The following is a 19,491-nucleotide window of genomic DNA, read 5'->3' on the forward strand; positions in this document are numbered from 1 at the left end:
CTTCTTCTTCTTCTTCTTCTTCTTCTTCTTCTTCTTCTTCTTCTTCTTCTTCTTTCTTCTTCTTTTTTTTTTTTTTGAGAGAGGCTCATGCTCTGTGGCCCAGGCTGGAGCACAGTGGCGTGATCACAGCTCACTGTAGCCTCGACCTCCTGGGCTCAAGCAATCCTCCTTCCTCAGCCTCCTGAGTAACTGGAGCCACACACACACAACCATGCCTGCTTAATTTTATTTTTTGTAGAGACGGGGTCTCGCTATGTTGCTAAGGCTGCCTTTTCAGCTTTTTATTATATCTTTTGATGAATAGATCTTAATTCTTAGCATCCTAAATTTATTTGTCCAATTTATTAATCTCTTTCTTTATGGTTTGTGCTTTTGTGTCCTGTTTAATTTAGCTTGGAAGTTATACATTCTTATTTTTCTTTTAGTGGTTGCTTTAAGCTTGCATCCTTGACTAGTCAAATTAATTAATCCTAATCCCTTCTCCCTTGACAATGTAAAGACCTTAAGACATGTTAACTCTATTTACCTCCTTTGTAACTTATATGTCAGAGTTATCATGTATTTTAATTCTTTTTTTTTTTTTTTTTTTGAGACAGGGTCTCACTCTGTTGCCCAGGCTGGAGTGCAGTGGCACAATCATGGCTCACTGTAGCCTCGACTTCCTTGGCTCAAGCAATCCTCCCACATCAGCCTCCTGAGTAGCTGGGACGATAGGTGTGTGCCACTGTGCCTGGCTAGTTTTATTTTATTATTTTTAGTAGAGACAATGTCTCACTATGTTGCCCATGCTGGTCTCGAACTCCTGGCCTCAAGCGATCCCCCTGCCTTGGCCTCCCAAAGTGCTGGGATTACAGGTATGACATGTATTTTAATTCTATGTTTGTTTGTTTGTTTGTTTGTTTATTGATACAGGGTCTCACTCTGTCGTCCAGGCTGGAGTGCAGTGGTGCGATCTTAGCTCACTGCAATCTCCACCTCCCGGGTTCAAGGGATTCTCCTGCCTCAGCCTCCTGAGTAGCTGGGATTTCAGGCACGTGACACCATGTGCACTAATTTTTGTGTTTTTGGTAGAGATGGGGTTTCACCACGTCGGCCAGGCTGGTCTCGAACTCCTGACCTCAGGTGATCCACCCACCTCGGCTTCCCAAAGTGCTGGGATTACAGGCATGAGCCACTGCGCCTGGCCTAATCCTATGTATATTTAAAATCCAAAAGATCGGATTGCTATTTGTTTTTTTTTTTTTTTTGAGACGGAGTCTTGCTCTGTCACCCAGGGTGGAGTGCAGTGGCCGGATCTCAGCTCACTGCAAGCTCCGCCTCCCGGGTTCCCGCCATTCTCCTGCCTCAGCCTCCCGAGTAGCTGGGACTACAGGCGCCATCACCTCGCCCGGCTAGTTTTTTGTATTTTTTAGTAGAGACGGGGTTTCACCGTGTTAGCCAGGATGGTCTCCACCTCCTGACCTCATGATCCGCCCGTCTCGGCCTCCCAAAGTGCTGGGATTACAGGCTTGAGCCACCGCGCCCGGCCTGCTATTTGTTTATACAGATGTATCCATCTGTTTACCTGTTTTCTCCTCCTGTGCCTAATTATTTTGTGTCATTTGTCACACTGTACCTGCTAAATTGTAGACATTATTTAAGACCTAGGAGTATGTTAACTTCCTTCAGGGATGAATGACATTTTCTTCTGGGAAGCACCCAGGACACAACCAAACTGGGATCACTTCAATCAAATGTCAGGGCTAGCTTGAGAAGATCTGAAGGTGAGCAGTCGCTGTGAGGACCTGTTTGAGGTCACCCTTCCTCCTAGGAGGCAAACCTTCAGGGTCCTCACTGAAAGTGAGAGAAGTGCGCTAGCCCCTCTCACTCCAGCAGACGCACCCGACTCCAGCTCCTTCCCCCAACCCCTGTGCTGGTCTGCTTCTAGGCTGCCTCCTCTGGAGCCGGCAAATGGCACCTGAGGAGAAGTGGCCTTCAGTGCTCTCTCCTTCCCTTGGACATCAGTTTTCTCCCAGATCCTGGCCCAAACTAACTATCTTGTTAGTTTGCAAAAGTTTCCAAACAGGTGTTTTTAATATTTCAATCAGCTGCTTTAGTTGTCTTAAGAATGAGGGTTGGGTCCAAATTACATAGTGTGCTATTCATGAAATACAAATCCCTTATTAAGATTTTTTTTTTTTTTTTTTTTTTAAATTTTGGAGATTGAGTCTTGCTATGTCACCCAGGCAGGTCTTGAACTCCCGGACTCAAGTGATTCTCCTGCCTGAGCCTCCCGAGTAGCTGGGATTACAGGCGTGTACCACCACACCTGAAAAGTGAATTTTAGAAGTTCTTTATAAATTCTGGATGGCAGTTCCATGTGCTGCTAGTATCTTCAGGCCTGTGGTTTATCTTTTTAGTTTGTTTATGGGATTTTCCTTTTTTTTTTTTTTAAGAGACAGGGTCTCACTCTGCGGCCCAGGCTGGAGTGCAGTGGTGCAATCTATAGTTCACTGCAGCCTCAAACTGCTGGACTCAGGCCACTTTCCTGCCACAGCCTCCCAAAGTGCTGGGAGCACTTAGCTTGTTTATGTAGATTTTTGCAAATAAAACTTCTCAGTTTTCAATTTCAAGACATTCAACTTTATCAATCCTTTTCTTTCATAACTTATACATTTTGTGGGTTTTTAAAAATTGCTCTCATTGAGATAGGTGTCTCTCTATGTTGGCCAGGCAGGTCTCGAACTCCTGACCTCAAGCAATCCTTCCACCTCAGCCTCCCAAGTAGCTGGAATTAAAGGCATGAGCCACTGTGTCTGGCACATTTTGAGTTTTATTTAAGAAATTTACCAGTCCTCGTGGCTCACACCTGTAATTCCAGCTCTTTTGGAGGCTGTGGTAGGAGTATTGCTTGAGGCCAGGAGTTCAAGGCCAACCTGGGCAATGAAGTGAGACCCTGTCTCTACAAAAAACTTTTTAAAAATTTGCCAGGTGTTGTGGTGCTCTCTTGTAGCTCCAGCTACCGGGGGTAAGATCACTTGAGCCTAGCAGGTCGAGGCTACAGTGAGCCATGATTGTGCTACTGAGCTCCTGCTGGGAGACGGAATGATACCTTGTCTCAAAAAGTAAAAAAGGAAACAAAACAAAACAAAACACCCAAAGAAATCCTTTCTTATCCTGTGGTCATGAAAAATATTTTATAACATATAATATATATATATATATATCCCAATGTGTGTGTGTGTGTGTGTGTGTATATGTAATATTTTAAGATTTTCACAGATCTTTTAGCCATCTAAAATTTTATTTTTTATGTATCATGAGGTAGGGATCTAATTTTATTTTTTCCATATGAATACTTCTCGAAGAGTTCATGATTTTACCACTGCATTGAAGTCCCATCTTTTTCTTTTCTTTTTTTGAGATGAAGTCTCGCTCTGGAGTGCAGTGGCGCAATCTCGGCTCACTGCAACCTCAGCCTCCCGGGTTCAAGCGATTCTGCTGTCTCGGCCTCCCTAGTAGCTGGGATTACAGGCGTGCACCACCACGCCTGGCTAATTTTTTGTGTTTTTAGTAGAGATGGGGTTTCACCACGTTGGCCAGGCTGGTCTCAAACTCCTGACCTCGGGGATCCACCCGCCTTGGCCTCCCAAAGTGCTGGGATTACAGACATGAGCCACAGCGCCCGGCCTGAAGTCTCATCTTTGCCATCTTCAGTTTTTCATCTGCCCGGGCTCTGTTTCTGGGCTCTCTATTCTGTTCCTAGGGCCCTGCACACTGCGTTCACTACTTCACTTAAGCTCGCTAATGTATTTTGTTCTCTGATTGGGCAACTCTGCCCTTAAGATGTTTATTCTTTTCAGCCTAGTACACTCTGCCATTGCAGTTTGTTTAGATGAATAACCTGTGTAGCTCACTTAGCGGAAAATTGACAGCTGGAGTTCTTAGGCAGAAATCCAAAGCACTTATTGGGGTGAATAAATTATTCAGACTGAATTTCATGTCTTCCTATGAGGTGTCCTTTGACTTCGTCCCTTTTCCTCTTTGCCACTCTGTGAGCCCCCACTTCTCAGGTCTGGCTGGCTGGAGAAGGGTGTCCTTGCAGGAAAGCAGAAATGTTCTCAGGCTCCTGACGGTGGGAGCCAGGCCTAGTGACAGGGTGAAAGCGGATCCGGAGAGTGGCTGGCGTCAGCCATTCCCGGACCGTGCTTTCTGCTACACTCGCATCAGGGCTGCCATAAAAGAAGCACTCAGGTTGATTCACTTTAAAAAGTGTACAGAGACTGGGCACTGTGGCTCAGGCCTGTAATCCCAGCCCTTTGGGAGGCCGAGGCGAGCAGATCACCTGAGTCCAGGAATTCAATACTGGCCTGGCCAACATCACAAAACCCTGTCTCTACTAAAAATACAAAAAATTAGCCTGGCATGGTGGTGCATGCCGGTAGTCCCAGCTACTCAGGAGGCTGAGGCAGAGGATCATTTGAGCCTGGTAGGCAGAGGTTGCAGTGAGCCAAGATGGCGCCGCTGCACTCCAGCCTGGGCGATAGAGTAAGACCCTGTCTCAAAACAAAACAAAACAAAACACAAAACAAAAACCCAAATAAAAACAGAGAGCTCCCCTACCTTTGCTTCACTTGAGCAATGATACCTATAAAATCACCATTTTCATGTAGATGTGCATTTAAGCAGCTATTATCATAATGAAAAAAATGTCATCTGCGTTCCACTACAATGGTCTAGTCCCGCCAGGAGCGAGTGCCTTTGGCATATACATATGCGGGTAGATGAAGAGGAATTAAGAGGAATTTCAGGGAGGAGGAAGGGGACCGAGTGAGCTTCAACAGTCGCACACTCTCCTCACTCAATGCCTGCAACCAGCCCAGCGGATGGATGCTGTTCTCTGTATTTTATCTATGAGGAAAACTGAGCTTAAGAGGTTGAGCAAGTTGCGCAAGATACTCAGATGCAAAAGGCAGCACTACGGTTGTGCACAGGCTGGCCTCTCTCTGCTCCTACCCCATGTCACCAGCACTGAAGGCAGAGAACACCAAAGGTAGACACATAAATGATGTGGGAAATTGGCCATGATATCATCCCTGTAATGTTTCAACAGTCACCTGAACTAAGGGAACAGGTAAATGCGTTTGAGAGACATTTAAAAATGTGTACTTAAGCCTGTAATCCCAGCACTTTGAGAGGCCGAGGCAGGTGGATTGCTTGAGCCCAGGAGTTCGAGACCATCCTGGGCAACAGGGCAAAACCGCATCTCTACAAGAAATACAAAATTTAGGCAAGTGTGGTGGTGCACGCCTGTAGTCCCAGCTACTTGGGAGGCTGAGATAGGAGGATTGCTTGAGCCCAGGAGGTTGAGGATGCAGTGAGCCATGATCTCACCACTGCACTCCATCCTGGGTGACAGAATAAGGCTGTAGTCCCAGCTACTTGGGGGGCTGAGGTGGGAGGACGGCTTGAGCCGAGAGGTTGAGGCTGCAGTGAGCTGTGTTTGCATCACTGCACTCCAGTGTGGGTGACAAATCAAGACCCTGTCTCAAAAAAAAAAAAAAAAAAAATTGTATGTGAAATATTACAAGCAGGCCCAGTGCGGTGGCTCACACTTGTAATCCCAGCATTTTGGGAGGCCAAGTTGGGCGGATCACTTGAGGTCAGCAGTTCGAGACCAGCCTGGGCAACATGGCAAAAACTCATCTCTACCAAAAATACAAAAATTAGCGGGGCGTGGTGACAGGTGCCTGTAATCCCAGCTACTCGGGAGGCTGAGGCAGGAGAATCACTTGAACCCGGGAAGTGGAGGTTGCAGTGAGCTGAGATCGCACCACTGCACTCCAGCCTGGGTGACAGAGTCAGACTCCGTCTCAAAATAAATAAATAAATAATAAAAAATAAAATATTACAAGTAGACTTGTAAAATAAAGAAAAACTTCATTGATTATCCTATCATAAAGCACTGTTTAAATTTGGGGATATTTATTAATGTTTATGGTTAAGAGCCCTCAGGTCAGAGGACTGAGGATGGAGGTATGCTGAGGCATGCAAAGCACTCAGTGACTGGAACCTCAGAGTGACGGCTCAGTCAATGGTACTGATTGCCTTTTTACAAACATTTTTAAATCAGGGTTTTGCTATGTTGCCCAGGCTGGTCTCAAATTCCTGGCCTCAGGCAATCCTTCTGTCTAGCTGGGACTACAGGCGTGAGCCACCACACCCAGCTTGGTTGCCTTTATTTTTGTTTATTAACAGACAGGGTTTTGTTCTGTCACCTAGGCTGGAGTGCAGTGGCACAATCATGGCTCTCTACAGCCTCGACCTCCTGGGCTCAAGTGATCCTCCTGCCCCAGCCTTCTGAGTAGCTGGGACCACAGGTGTGTGCCACCATGTCCAGTTGGCCTTTATTATTATTATTTTTATTTTATATACTTATTTATTTTGAAACGGAGTCTCATTCTGTCACCTAGGATGGAGTGCAGTGGCAGGATCTCACCTCACTGCAACCTCTGCTTCCCAGGTTCAAGCGATCCTCCCACCTCAGCCTTCTGAGTAGCTGGGACTACAGGTGCACACCACCACACCTGGCTAATTTTTGTACTTTTTGTAGAAATGGGGTTTCGACATGTTGCCCAGGCTGGTCTCGAACTCCTGGGCTCAAGCAATTCACCTGCCTCAGCTGCCGAAAGTGCTAGGATTACAGGTGCGAGCCGCTGTGCCACTTATATTTTCTTGATCATTGAGATATTTTTCAATGTTTTTAATAGTAGCTCTATGTGTAGTCTGTGAAATGTTCATCATGTCCTTTGTTCATTTGTTGGAATGTTAGCATTTTTAACCACTTTATATAACTTCATTGTATAATAAATATATTAACTCTTTGTATATTATATTTGCTGTAAAATGCCTTTCCTTTCTGTTTGTGGTCTACAAGTTTTCATATCAAAGCTGTAATGGTTTCGGCCGGGCGCGGTGGCTCAATCCTGTAATCCCAGCATTTTGGGAGGCCGAGGGGGCGGATCACCAGGTCAGGAGTTCGAGACCAGCCTGGCCAAAATGGTGAAAACCCATCTGTACTAAAAATACAAAAATTAGCCGGGTGTGATGATGGGCACCTGTAATCCCAGCTACTCCGGAGGCTGAGGCAGGAGAATCACTTGAAACCAGAAGGTGGAGGTTGCAGTGAGCTGAGATCGTGCCACTGCACTCCAACCGGGGCAACAAGAGCAAAACTCCACCTCAAAAAAAAAAAGAGAGAAAGAAAAATGCTGTAATGGTTTCATGGGGTGAAATCTTTCAATTGCTTTCTGACTTTTTCCTCCTGCATAAGCTTAAAAGGTTACCCTCTTCCAGAGTTTTACTGACTACTTATTCTGTTTTCATTTTCTAGCACTGAATTTTAATATTTAACCCTTTAATTGGGCTGAAACTAATTTCACACACACATATATATACACACACACACACACATATGTATACATATATATATATATATATATATATATATATTTTTTTTTTTTTTTGAGACAGAGTCTCGCTCTGTCTCCCAGGCTGGAGTGCAATGGTGCAATCTCGGCTAACTGCAACCTCTGCCTCCCGGGTTCAAGCAATTCTCCTGCCTCAGCCTCCAGAGCAGCTGGAATTACAGGCGTGCCCTGCCACACCTGGCTTATTTTTGTATTTCTCTTTTAGTAGAGACGAGGTTTCACCATGTTGGCCAGGCTGGTTTCAAACTCCTGGCCTCAGATGATCTGTCTGCCTCGCCTTCCAAAGTGCTGGGATTACAGGTGTGAGCCACCGCACCCAGCCTGGTGTATATCTTAATTGTTTTAGCTTGAGAATAAATTAACATCGGAAAAGGCTACTCATCCTTCATTTATTCTTTTTTCCTCTAGAATTTCCTGTTTATTATTCTAGATGAACAATCTTTTTTTTTTTTTTGAGATGGAGTCTCCCTCTGTCGCCCAGGGTGGAGTGCAATGGCCGGATCTCAGTTCACTGCAAGCTCCGCCTCCTGGGTTCACGCCATTCTCCTGCCTCAGCCTCCCGAGTAGCTGGGACTATGCGCCCGCCACGACGCCTGGCTAATTTTTTGTATTTTTTAGTAGAGACGGGATTTTACCGTGTTAGTCAGGATGGTCTCGATCTCCTGACCTCGTGATCCACCCCCCTCGGCCTCCCAAAGTGCTAGGATTACAGGCGTCAGCCACCGCGGCTGGCCAATGAACAGTCATTTTATAAAGGTTCAGAAAAATCATTGTGTGGCATTTGATTTGGTATTATATTAAACTTACACATTAATTTGGAAATAACTGATGCCATTAAAATATTTAATTCTTTCATCCAAAAACATTTCTTTGTTTATCTGCATCTTTTATATTCTCAATGCAGCTTTGCCCTTTTCTCATATCGATCCCATGGATTTGTTAGTTTGAAAACACTTGTTGCAGTTGAGAATGGCATCCTTTCCCCATTAAATTTTCTAACTTTATTGTGAATATATAAGAGTACTATTGATTTCTGGGTGTTTTTGGATCTGCTCTTTATTATTATTATTATTATTATTATTTTGACACGGAGTCTGGCTTTGTCGCCCAGGCTGGAGTGCAGTGGCCGGATCTCAGCTCACTGCAAGCTCCGCCTCCCGGGTTTAGGCCATTCTCCTGCCTCAGCCTCCCGAGTAGCTGGGACTACAGGCGCCCGCCACCTCACCCGGCTAGTTTTTTGTATTTTTTAGTAGAGATGGGGTTTCACCGTGTTAGCCAGGATGGTCTTGATCTCCTGACCTCGTGATCCGCCCGTCTCGGCCTCCCAAAGTGCTGGGATTACAGGCTTGAGCCACCGCGCCCGGCCGTGCTCTTTATTATTTATTATTTATTTTTTGAGACAGGGTCTTGCTCTGTCACCTAGGCTGGAGTGCAATGGTGCAATCTCAGCTCACTGAAACCTCCACCTCCTGGGCTCAAGTGAATTTTCTGTCTCAGCCTCCCGAGTAGCTGCTCTGTAACTCAAATGGTTGTCTAGTTGTCCTTTTTAGTGTTTCAAGGTATACAATGATATTATTAGCAAATATGGATAATTTTGTGTCTTTTCCAATGGTTATACTTTGTTCTGTTGTTGAGAAATGCTTTTAAAGCAATAGTAGCACTTTGGGAGTCTGAGACTGGCAGATCGCTTGAGCCCAGGAGTTTGAGACCAGCCTGGGCAACATGGCAAAACCTTGTCTCTATAATAACAAAATACAAAAATTAGCGGGGCATGGTGGTGCCTGTAGTCCCAGCTACATGGGGTGATGAGGTGGGAGGATCCCTTGAGCCCGACTTTGAGGCTGTAGTGAGCTGTGATCACACCACTGCACTGCAGTCTGGGTGGCAGAGTGGGACCCTAAAAATAAAAATATAAATTAAAAATATAAATAAAAGCAATAGTAAATAATTATGATGGAGGAAGATATGTTATGTAATAGAACAGTGTGTTTAGTATGACTTTCTGACTGTGTTAAAAATAAGTATAGGGCCAGGTGGGTGGCTCACATCTGTAATCCCAGCACTTTGGGGCCCAGGTGGGAGGACTACTTGAGTCCAGGAGTCTGAGATCAGCCTGGGCGACATGGTGAAACCCCATCTCTACAAAAAATACAAAAATTAGCCAGGCATGGTGGCGCACGCCTGTAGTCCCAGCTACTGGGGAGGCTGGGATGGGAGGATTACTTGAGTCCGGGAGGTTGAGGCTACAGTGAGCTGTGATTATGCTACTGCACTCCAGCCTGGGCAACAGAGTAAGAACCTGTCTCAAAAACGGAAGAAAAAAAAAGAGCAAAACATATGTGTGTGTGTGTATATATATGTGTATATATATATACACACACACACATACATAGACACACACATATATAAATTTACACTAGCCTGCTAGCCTGACAGATATATATATAGATATGTTTAGGCCGGGCGCGGTGGCTCAAGCCTGTAATCCCAGCACTTTGGGAGGCCGAGACGGGCGGATCACGAGGTCAGGAGATCGAGACCATCCTGGTTAACACGGTGAAACCCCGTCTCTACTAAAAAATACAAATAACTAGCCAGGCGAGGTGGCGGGCGCCTGTAGTCCCAGCTACTCGGGAGGCTGAGGTAGGAGAATGGCGTAAACCCGGGAGGTGGAGCTTGCGGTGAGCTGAGATCCGGCCACTGCACTCCAGCCCCGACAGAGCCAGACTCAAAAAAAAAAAAAAAAAAAAAGATATGTTTATAGCAGTTGGCTCTCCATAGCAGAATGTGGTTGAATCTGCCTTTTTTTTGTTTATCCATATTTTCTAATCATTCTATGATGATCACGTGTTATTTAATTTTTAAATAATGGCAACTTTAATGCCTTTGTTGTGTCACTTCTAGGTGGATTATGTTGGCTGTGGGTTGAAACAGTTATTCTGTATATGTTAAGAATATGTCCTATCTTATTTTTAAGGATTTTTTGTTTGTTTTTAAATTAGAACTGGGTGTTGAAATATGTGAAGTGATTTTTTTTTTTTTTTTGGCAGCTGCAAAGATGATCATGGTTTTCCTTGTTTCCTTTTTGTAACCGAGGTATATTTTACAGAAAATAAAATGCACAGATCCTAGGTGTTCAGTCTGATGTGTTTTGACCATTGTATACACCCATGCAACCACCACTGAAAACAAGAAATGAACATTTCCACCACCCCCAGAAAGTTCTGGGGAAAATTCTGTGGTAAGCTGTTGATCTATGTGGCTAAGCTGCTGCCACCTGCTTTGTACATGGTCTCCATTTCCCCATCTCCGGGCTCAGTTTAACATCCTACAGGCCTGAAGCCACTTTTTTTTGAGACTGTGTTTCTCTGTTGTCACCCAGACTGGAGTGCAGTGGCGCGATCTCTGCTCACTGCAACCTCCACCTCCCGGTTCAAGCGATTCTCCTGCCTCAGCCTCCCGAGTAGCTGGGATTACAGGCACGCGCCACCACGCCCGGCTAATTTTGCATTTTTAGTAGAGACGGGGTTTCTCCATGTTGGCCAGGCTGGTCTCAAATTCCCGACCTCAGGTGATCCGCCCACCTTGGCCTCCCAAAGTGCTGGGATTACAGGCGTGAGCCACCATGCCCGGCCTGAAGCCACTTTTGAGGTCCCAGCAGGCTGCTCTGTCACTCTCAAGTTGTTCATCAGACCACTCTGGTGGCAGAAGGGAGCCAGATTCTCTGCAGGGCAAGTGGCCATGGGGAGGGGTTATAAAGCTGCCTTTGGAGGAGTGAAGAGGGCAACAGCAGTGGATTGAAGCTTTTTGAAGTCCTGCCTAAGAATACATCTACGGCAAAAACGTTTCTGGGCACCACCCCCTGAAAGGTTTTTTTAAAATTTTTTTTGAGATGGAGTCTTGCTCTGTCACCCAGGCTGGAGTGCAGTGGCACAATCTCAGCTCACTGCAACCTCTGCCTCCCGGGTTCAAGGGATTCTCTTGTTCCAGCCTCCTGAGTGGCTGGGATTACAGGCACCTGCCACTATGCCCAGCTAATGTTTGTATTTTTAGTAGAGATCGGGTTTCACCATGTTGGCCAGGCTGGTCTCGAACTCATGACCTCAACTGATCCGGCCGCTTTGGCCTTGCAAAGTGCTGGGATTACAGGTGAGAGCCACTGCACCTGGCTTGAAAGGTAATGATGGGTGAGGAGAGTAGGGAATACGGGTGGTGGGTGCAGTATTTCCGACAGTGCCACAGCCATGGGATTTTATCTGCAGGCCCCATGCCTTGTGTGTGTGCTCACTTGTTGATAAAGTCACATACCACTTTCTGAAACATTCTTTCCCAGAGCATCCCTTCCTTTAGTGACTGGGTAACTCACTTGCACTACAACATTGACCTTTCATAGGGCTTGCTACCCTCAGTGACATTGAACTCTGTCTATTACTCTGCACCAATCTCATTGCATTCTTTTCGCATGATGTGCTGTTCATGGCGGTTCATGGAACGATCTTCAGCTTATCATATTATAGCAAACTGGGCAAAAACACAGAAAACACATGTTTATATTTTCCTACCAGCTTAATATTGACATGTTGGATGTGTTTTAAATACCATGAAGTTCAAAAAATGAGCTTTATGGTAGCATTTTGCTTTCTGTCCTCTGTGTATCTAGGGTAAGAAGTCTGTAAAAAGGTAACGGGATTTTCTGAACTAAAAGGCCAGGGGCTCATATTTTGCGCCTGAATGTGGCCTAAACTCTTCTATACAATTTTTGTAGCATGATATTTATTTGAGTAAAGCAAATAATCACTGGTAGTTTATGTTTCCTTCATATGGGTCTTCTGAAAGTGAGCCAGGTAAGCTCATTCAGGCCTGGGCTCTTTCTGGGGTGTGTGTGACACATACAAGTGTTGCCTCTGAAGCCACCATGGTTCCTTGCTTTGGCAAAGCATAGGGCAAGGACAGGGAAGGAATCGTGTGTAAACCAGGTTAGTGAGGCATGCCAGGAAGCACATCCCAGACTCCAGCCAGAGACCAAATCAAACCATGACATCACAAAGGCACTGCGTGGAGCGGCAGTCCTGGAGCAGGCGTCCTCCCACGGCTCTTGATGCAAATGTCAACCAAGGGCCACATTTTCCATGCTGCGGCACCTACACCACCAAAATCAATTTAGACTTCTATTTCTAGGAGATGTCACAACTTAGACTTTTTCTTTTTTCTTTCTTTTTTCTTTTAAAGATGAAGCTATTTTAAGCCTGCATCCAAACGCAAGCAACTGAGCTGGAACTGCTTGCAGGATGCCGTCTGTTAACAGCCATGGCTGAATGAAGACTGAAACCTGCAGGATGGGCACCAGGAGCCTGGGTTGTGCTCCTTTACAGGGGCGGGAGCTGTCCCTCTGCAACACCCCCACCCCACCCCAACCATTGCGGGAAGGGGTCTGAGGCCTAACCGTGTGGATGAACTCTGCAGGGGCCTTTAGAAATCAGGCCATCCCTCTTCTTTTAACAGTGTGTTGTTTGTCCCCAAGCTGTTTGACCTGCAATCTGAGGAGACAACTGCCTTTTCATGTTTTATACATTTTATTCATACATTTCTCCAACTTTGAAATGACAAAAGCCCAATTCTATGGTTTCCCATTACACAGCATCCTACAGGTATGTATATTCTACAAGGAATACTATGGAGTTTCTCTTCTTCCCCTGTCACACAAGATAACTGATTAGGGTTTCATCAATTTGTACTGTGCCAGCAGCGCACCAGCATTCTGGTTGTTCCAGCGACAGGGCAAAGGGATCAGGATGGGAGGGCGTGTGCTAAGGCATGTAAATAGATACACACAGAGAGAAAGAAAAGCAGGACATTTACAAAGAATCCAAACCTTTCCAATCCCTTCAGCTCCTGGGTGTTGAGGGACACCTCCTGCACAAACGCTCTTGCAAGCTAAGGCTCTGCTGTACCCTGCAAATACTTACAATTGGATACGGTGAAATATACAACAACCATTAACATCTCTCTCTTTTTATCACTGAGACAATACTTCAACACCTTTTATAAAAAGGCAATAATACATACAGAAAAAAGAACACGTTGGCAAAACTTTATGCAAAACCACCCCAGAACTGAGTTTGAATGGGGACGCGCCTACACTGCAATTAAACACGATACTCGGGTCTCAGCACGTGAGGGTTGTGTGGCCTTCACATCAGTCACGCTGCCTGCTGCACCCGGCAGCCGCCTACCTGCCTGCACAGATGACATTCCGGGAAACAGCTAAGACTGGAAATCAATTCCCCCAATTCTTGGTCTCTTCCAAATAAAAAAAATAGGGGGAGCCACTCATTGTGGAGGAATGCCTATTTCTGTTCCCAAGGACAACTCCTGCTACAGAGGCTGTACTTCCTCTGGGTCCAGAGAGGGTCACCCCAAGCCTCTGTCAGTAAGAACACTGGCGTGTTCTCTCAGTCACACACCGGAGAGAATGGAGCTAACACATAAGTAGTAGCTAAATTTTGAGTTTCTGAGCATGCGCAGAGATTGAGCTGTGCTTGGGGCCAGAAAGGTCTCCTGTGTGGTGACAAACGTCTCTTTCCATTTTCTTTTGCTCAGTCCATTTGCACAGGTAGGTTCAAGGGAGTTGATGGAGGGTCAGATGAGAGGTGGTGGGAGCTCAGGATTTTCTATCCCCACAAAGAGCTAAGACTTGGGAGTGCTGGCCCCAGAGATGGTGCGGTCCTCTTTCTACTTCTGTTTCTGTGGGCTCTGTCTGCCCACCTGCTGCACAAAGCAAGGCAGGGGAAAAACCAGATGGGAACATGGTGGGGAATATCCTCTTCTTTTCCCTTTTCTCCCACTTCCTGGATGTATGTGACAGCTAAACTTCACCCACTAAGCTGAAAAATCCGGGACTCCCCATAGCTCCAAGTTTAAGGCAAACTGATGTGTGTGTGCACAGGCAAAGCCAATCAAGCCACGAGCTTGGAGGAGAGCCCTGTATTCAGATATTCCAAACAGAGAGGGAAATCTTATTTCTAAAGGAGTTAGAAAAGGAAAGGCTCTGGCAAATGAAATGATCTGTGATTAAAGCTTGTCGCCTTTCTGTAAGCTGCAGTGAGAAGGAAAGCATATTTTTAATAGAAGAATTAGAGGCGCAGAGCAAGAGAGCCACGCTCAGGGGCCTTTAACCTATTACAGGCTGTAATTGCTCTCAGTATTGTAAGCCCTAGTCAAGAGGATGGAATTAGGAGGCTGTGTTCAGTTCTGAGAAAACAAGAAACACACACGAGTTTGATAATAGGAAGCAAGAAGGAGGAGGGATGAGGACGACAAGGAGCTTGGTTTTGGAATGCCGATTCCAAGGTGCCTTCTCTTTCCAAAGAGACAGCGTGGGAGGCATTTCTATTAAGAATTTGTTAATCAAGCAGTTTCTTGGTAGCTTTAGCAACACAGATTCTCTTTGCCCCAAGTTAAGAAACTGGCCTGAAATTAAAAAAAAAAAAAAAAAAGGACATGACATCAGTGGGGGACAAAAGAGAGCTGGCTTTGGGTTGCCTTGTTTTTCAGGGGCAGTTTCCACGCTGGGATCTTCCTGGAGGGTGGCTCAATTGACTAAACTTTTTCAAGAAACAAACTTGAAGCCTTAATGAAGAGACAAATACAAGTGATTTAAAAACAAAAGAACTCTGCAGCGATCAGATCAAAGGCTGTAAAAAGATAATAGTAGCTGCAGCCCAGGCCTGCCTGGAGCACAGAGGAAGGCTTGGCCCACTGGCTGGCTCTAGCAGCCTAAGAAGGAATTGGACGGGGAACAGGCACACCTCCTGCATTTCTCCTGCAGTGGGGGACTTTGCGACATCTTCAGATATTCCGCCACCAATAGGATGGGCTGGGACGATGCTTTCTGAATGCAAATAGCAAGAAGTAGGTCGACCATTTCTTTTACTCTCTGAGCAAATGTTTTAAATCATCTCACCTGACAAGAGGTACATTTAATTGCATTTAAAAAGGCTACAATGTTATCTTGACACTGGGAAACTTCCAGATGACTTAAATTGAGTGACATTTCCCTTTTTAGCGTTAAAATGGGATATGCTGCATGTGCAAAGTAATTACTGTCTTGTGATTGGAAAATCAGGACATTTCATCTTTTTAACAAAGAATTCAACATATAAAAACACTCCCTTTCTTGCTGTGGGGAATGGAGTTGGGTGGGGGAGAGAACCTTCAAAATATGGCTCTCCAGTACTTCAACTGACCACTAATAAGACTTAGTACTCTAATCATTCGTTCTGGTCTTTAAAAGTGGGGGGGGGGGGGGGGGGGTTCTGCTGATGGAATGGAAGCAGTAAAGAAGCTTTTAGCAATTTTCTCTGATTGCTTAGTGGACAATTGTAATGTAGCAGTAGCAGCAGCAGCAGCAGCAGCAATGTACTGAAATTACTCTGAATTCAGAAATTAAGTATATGCAGCTAGGTCATAAAGACACTGCTTTAGAGAAGACATGTATTAGTGGAATGGAACACATAACCTCTTTGAGAAGTCAGTGAGTTCTGCATGCAGGGATTTCACCATCGGAATGATGGCAACAATGATGCCTGCCTGGGTGCTTCTCAGAGGATGGATAAAGCCACGGAGGAAGAGTGCTACAGTGCCTGTGAAGTCTGGGGCCACAGACATTTAAGTTGGCATTGCTTTTCTCCTCCTCTGCTTAATCCACCTTTATAAACATGGCAGCTGGCTTAAGACAGGCACCGTCAGCATCTCTGGAGATGTGGGCTCAAAGGGCAAGTGGGGGCGTGGGGGTTTCCACTAGAGGGAGGGAAGTTTCTGTTTCCCATGTGTTAGTTGTAGTTGTCTTTGTGCTTCACCAGAAAAGAGGTAGAGTGGGCACCTTCACACTAAGAGCCCCAATTGTGGTCAGTACCATACCAGGAATGACTGTCTGGCCTTGGCATCTATCAGATTTGAATCAGTCCTAACACAGCCCTAACCAACTCTTTGAAGGTTTCTCTCTCCATCTAGCGTGAGACCACTGTGGAGCTTGTCTCTGGTTTGGTGGCTTGGTCACCCCACTGTGGGGCCCAAATAGAAGTAGTTCACTCAATACCTTGTTAGTAAGTTGCAGATTCATCTGGTCACTGACAAAGAACAACATCAGAAAAAAAAAAAATCGTCATCATTTCATAATAGGCAGTGGGGGCGGAGGCGGGTAGGGTGCTGACAACGTAAAAGAAGTATACTAACTCCTTCTCTGTTTGGTCCTTTAAGAGGAGCTGTTCGGCTCAGAAAACACCCTGCACATCCTGCCAAGGCACAAAGTGACAAGGCCATCTAACCTACAAGAAGCAAAAAACGATGGTATGTTTTCAAGGATCACAGGCTAATATAAGTACTTCACACCCTCACACGCTAATGAAAAACATTCTACTGACCTCTGGCAAAGAGTCTGAGAACCCCAGCCCAAATCTCCTGTATTGGAAGAATGTGACTTCATGGAAGGGTTATGAGATGGTTAATGTCTCTAAAGCAACAAGGACAGATGATTCCCCTGTGCCAAGGGATACAGCAAGAGGAAGAAGAGACCACAGGTGGCCTCCAGTACACCCGTGGCCCTTGGGCGCATGGCTCTGTGCGAGTCAGACGCGGTCCAGCTGTGCTCTGGCAGGCTCCTTTGTCGCCCTGCCAACTGATACTCACTCCTGGGCCTTCAAAGGTTCGATGAGCATCTAACAAATTATACAATTGAAAAGATTATCAGCTTGGAAGCCTGAACAAATCTATAATGAAATGAAGGACCCAAAGGCATTTTAATTATTGAACACATAAAAGGAAGTATATTTAAAAAAAATTGGTCAAACTGTCCTGTTATCATTTTAAAGGAATTTACAGGGCTGTTATAGATTATTCTTTTGGAATATTTCAGTTTATAGCAAATGCCAAAACTGGTTTCTTCATTGCACAGTATTTTCTCTTAAAATGGGTGCTTTAAAACAATTACATACAGATTAAAAATCCTCATTTCTTTGCTTAAAACGTTAATACTCTTAGACAACACAGATCTGAAATGGTGAAACCAGCAATTCCCCCCCACCTTACAACAAATTAAATTGAGACAAAATTACAAACACATTTCACTACATGATTATTATTAATAAAAATCAGTTTCTTTTTTTTTTTTATAAAGTTGCCCAAAATGCAAGGGATGTGCATAGGTTTACAACTTAGTCATAATAGCATTTTATTCTTATTCCCCTGGGTGTGCCCCATGAACGGAATGTAGAATGTACTTTGCTGTAGATTACAGATTGTTTTGTCCAACACAGACACACCGACAGCATAAACGCTCGCGACTGTCCACATGCATTAAGAGTCAAGACCCAACTTCAAATCTCTAAAAGGTTTACAGGGTGCTTCAAAGAGACAGTATCACATTATCTGGATGTTACATAAAGGACTTAAAAAAAAATACTATTCTAAAAAAAAAAAAAAAAGAGAGAAAAAAGGCCTTTAAAAATTTATGACTGTTTTGTAATCACTACACTAATTATTTCAAATAAATAAAGGAAAGAAAGATATTCCAATCCATAAAATCAGACTCTAAAAAGAATGTAGTGTTCCACCCCCAGTCAAGGTAACAGAATCATTGTTTATTATTATTAAAATAGATTATAGAAAGCAGCATCTATTTTGTGCAGTTTTTAGGGGCCTTGGAAATAAAAAGCTATGATTTCCAAAAATATAACATTCCAAAGGATTGAATAATACATACATTTAAAGATACATTTTATTAAAGTTTAGGAGAACTGATTAAAAAAGATACTGTCTCTTTAAATTAGTGTGTAATTGTTTTTCTCCTCCTATCTATTCGGACATGACAATAATCATAAATGTAGGTCACACTACAACTAGGTAGTCTCTAGGGACCATGACCTGCTGACACAAGGCCGATAACAAAGAGGCTTTTCCACGTATGAGTTGCTCCCAGTTATGCTCAGATATCTGGGGAGAGGCCTAATAGACCCAGGAGACAGGGACCCACTGTGGGGCTGTGCACACGAGCTCAACAGCTTCCTCCAGATGTCTGATTGTCTCATCAATTTCATTGTTGATAATTGTGAGATCGAAGTAGTGTGCATATGTTCTCTGTAAGATGTCAGACTCCTTCTGCAGACGCTGAAGAGATTCATCCTAAATGGTGATGAGATGGAGGTAGGGGTGGGCATGAGAGGAGGAAAAGCAAACAGAAGAGAGAAATCAGTTGGATTCATTTTCTTTTCACATTTTTGTTCATCCCAGTGTCAGAAACAGTCAAGGCCAGACCCTGACATGCCGTATTCCAGCATGAGGCCAAGTCTGCTCCATGACAGAGGAGACAGTGATCGCTCAACATGCAACAGAGGGTCCATGACAAAGCAGACGAACCAGAGAAAACAGACACTCTTCAGGAAACACGCCACCCCCACTCAGGCCTAGCTGTGCCTGTCCCCAGAGTCAGGCTTGGTAGGGCCATGCCAGGTGTGGGTTACAGTGGCTATGGTGGCCCAAACAGGCCCACAGGAAGCCCCCTGCCCTAGCCTCAAGCCACTCTCCCAATTGGGAGAGGGCTACGGTGGCAAGGCCGGAGCTCTTTGTCCCCCTCCCCTTGGTTCTCCGCACTCACTGGAACCAGGCCTCAGGGTTTGCACCAGCAAGTCCCTGCCCTTGGATGACAAATTAAGTTGTATTTTTTCCTCTTGTACTTAAAGGTGCCACCATTCCAGGAATTCAGTTACATATAATGGCCCTCACTCAATAGCAGCTGATGTCAGAGGCAAAAGCTCTTTGAGTGTTACAAATAATGGCCGGAATAAGGCTGTTTCCCCAACAAACGGCACCTGGCATCTGATGAATCCCCCCAAATTGGTCTGCATTAGAAATGGCTGGACAAATGTCACTGTTCACAGGTCCTTGTATCTCTTATGAAAAAAACCAAAGGAAGAGAAGCTACTGAACTCTAGAGAGGTTTGCTGCAACAAAGGATGTTCCCTAAGCT

At 44.9% G+C, this 19,491-nt stretch overlaps 1 protein-coding gene across 8 annotated transcripts in view; it reads right to left on the reverse strand.

Annotated features, from left to right (window-relative positions):
- Positions 1 to 13,023: 13,023 nt before the first annotated feature.
- The window catches only part of CASK (calcium/calmodulin dependent serine protein kinase), a 403,174-nt gene continuing 396,706 nt past the window's right edge, over positions 13,024 to 19,491 (reverse strand). For 5 of the 8 annotated variants that reach the window (XM_030933848.1, XM_030933849.1, XM_030933847.1 and 2 more), the window contains one exon: positions 13,024 to 18,647. In XM_030933848.1, coding sequence (XP_030789708.1) covers positions 18,471 to 18,647 — 177 coding nt within the window. In that variant the 3' untranslated portion in view covers positions 13,024 to 18,470. The remainder of the gene's footprint in view (positions 18,648 to 19,491) is intronic. The other 3 variants (XM_030933846.1, XM_030933845.1, XM_030933843.1) reach the window with 3 other exon arrangements.

This window comes from Rhinopithecus roxellana, chromosome 7 (genome assembly GCF_007565055.1).
Source record: "Rhinopithecus roxellana isolate Shanxi Qingling chromosome 7, ASM756505v1, whole genome shotgun sequence".
NCBI classification, from domain to species: Eukaryota; Metazoa; Chordata; class Mammalia; order Primates; family Cercopithecidae; genus Rhinopithecus; species Rhinopithecus roxellana.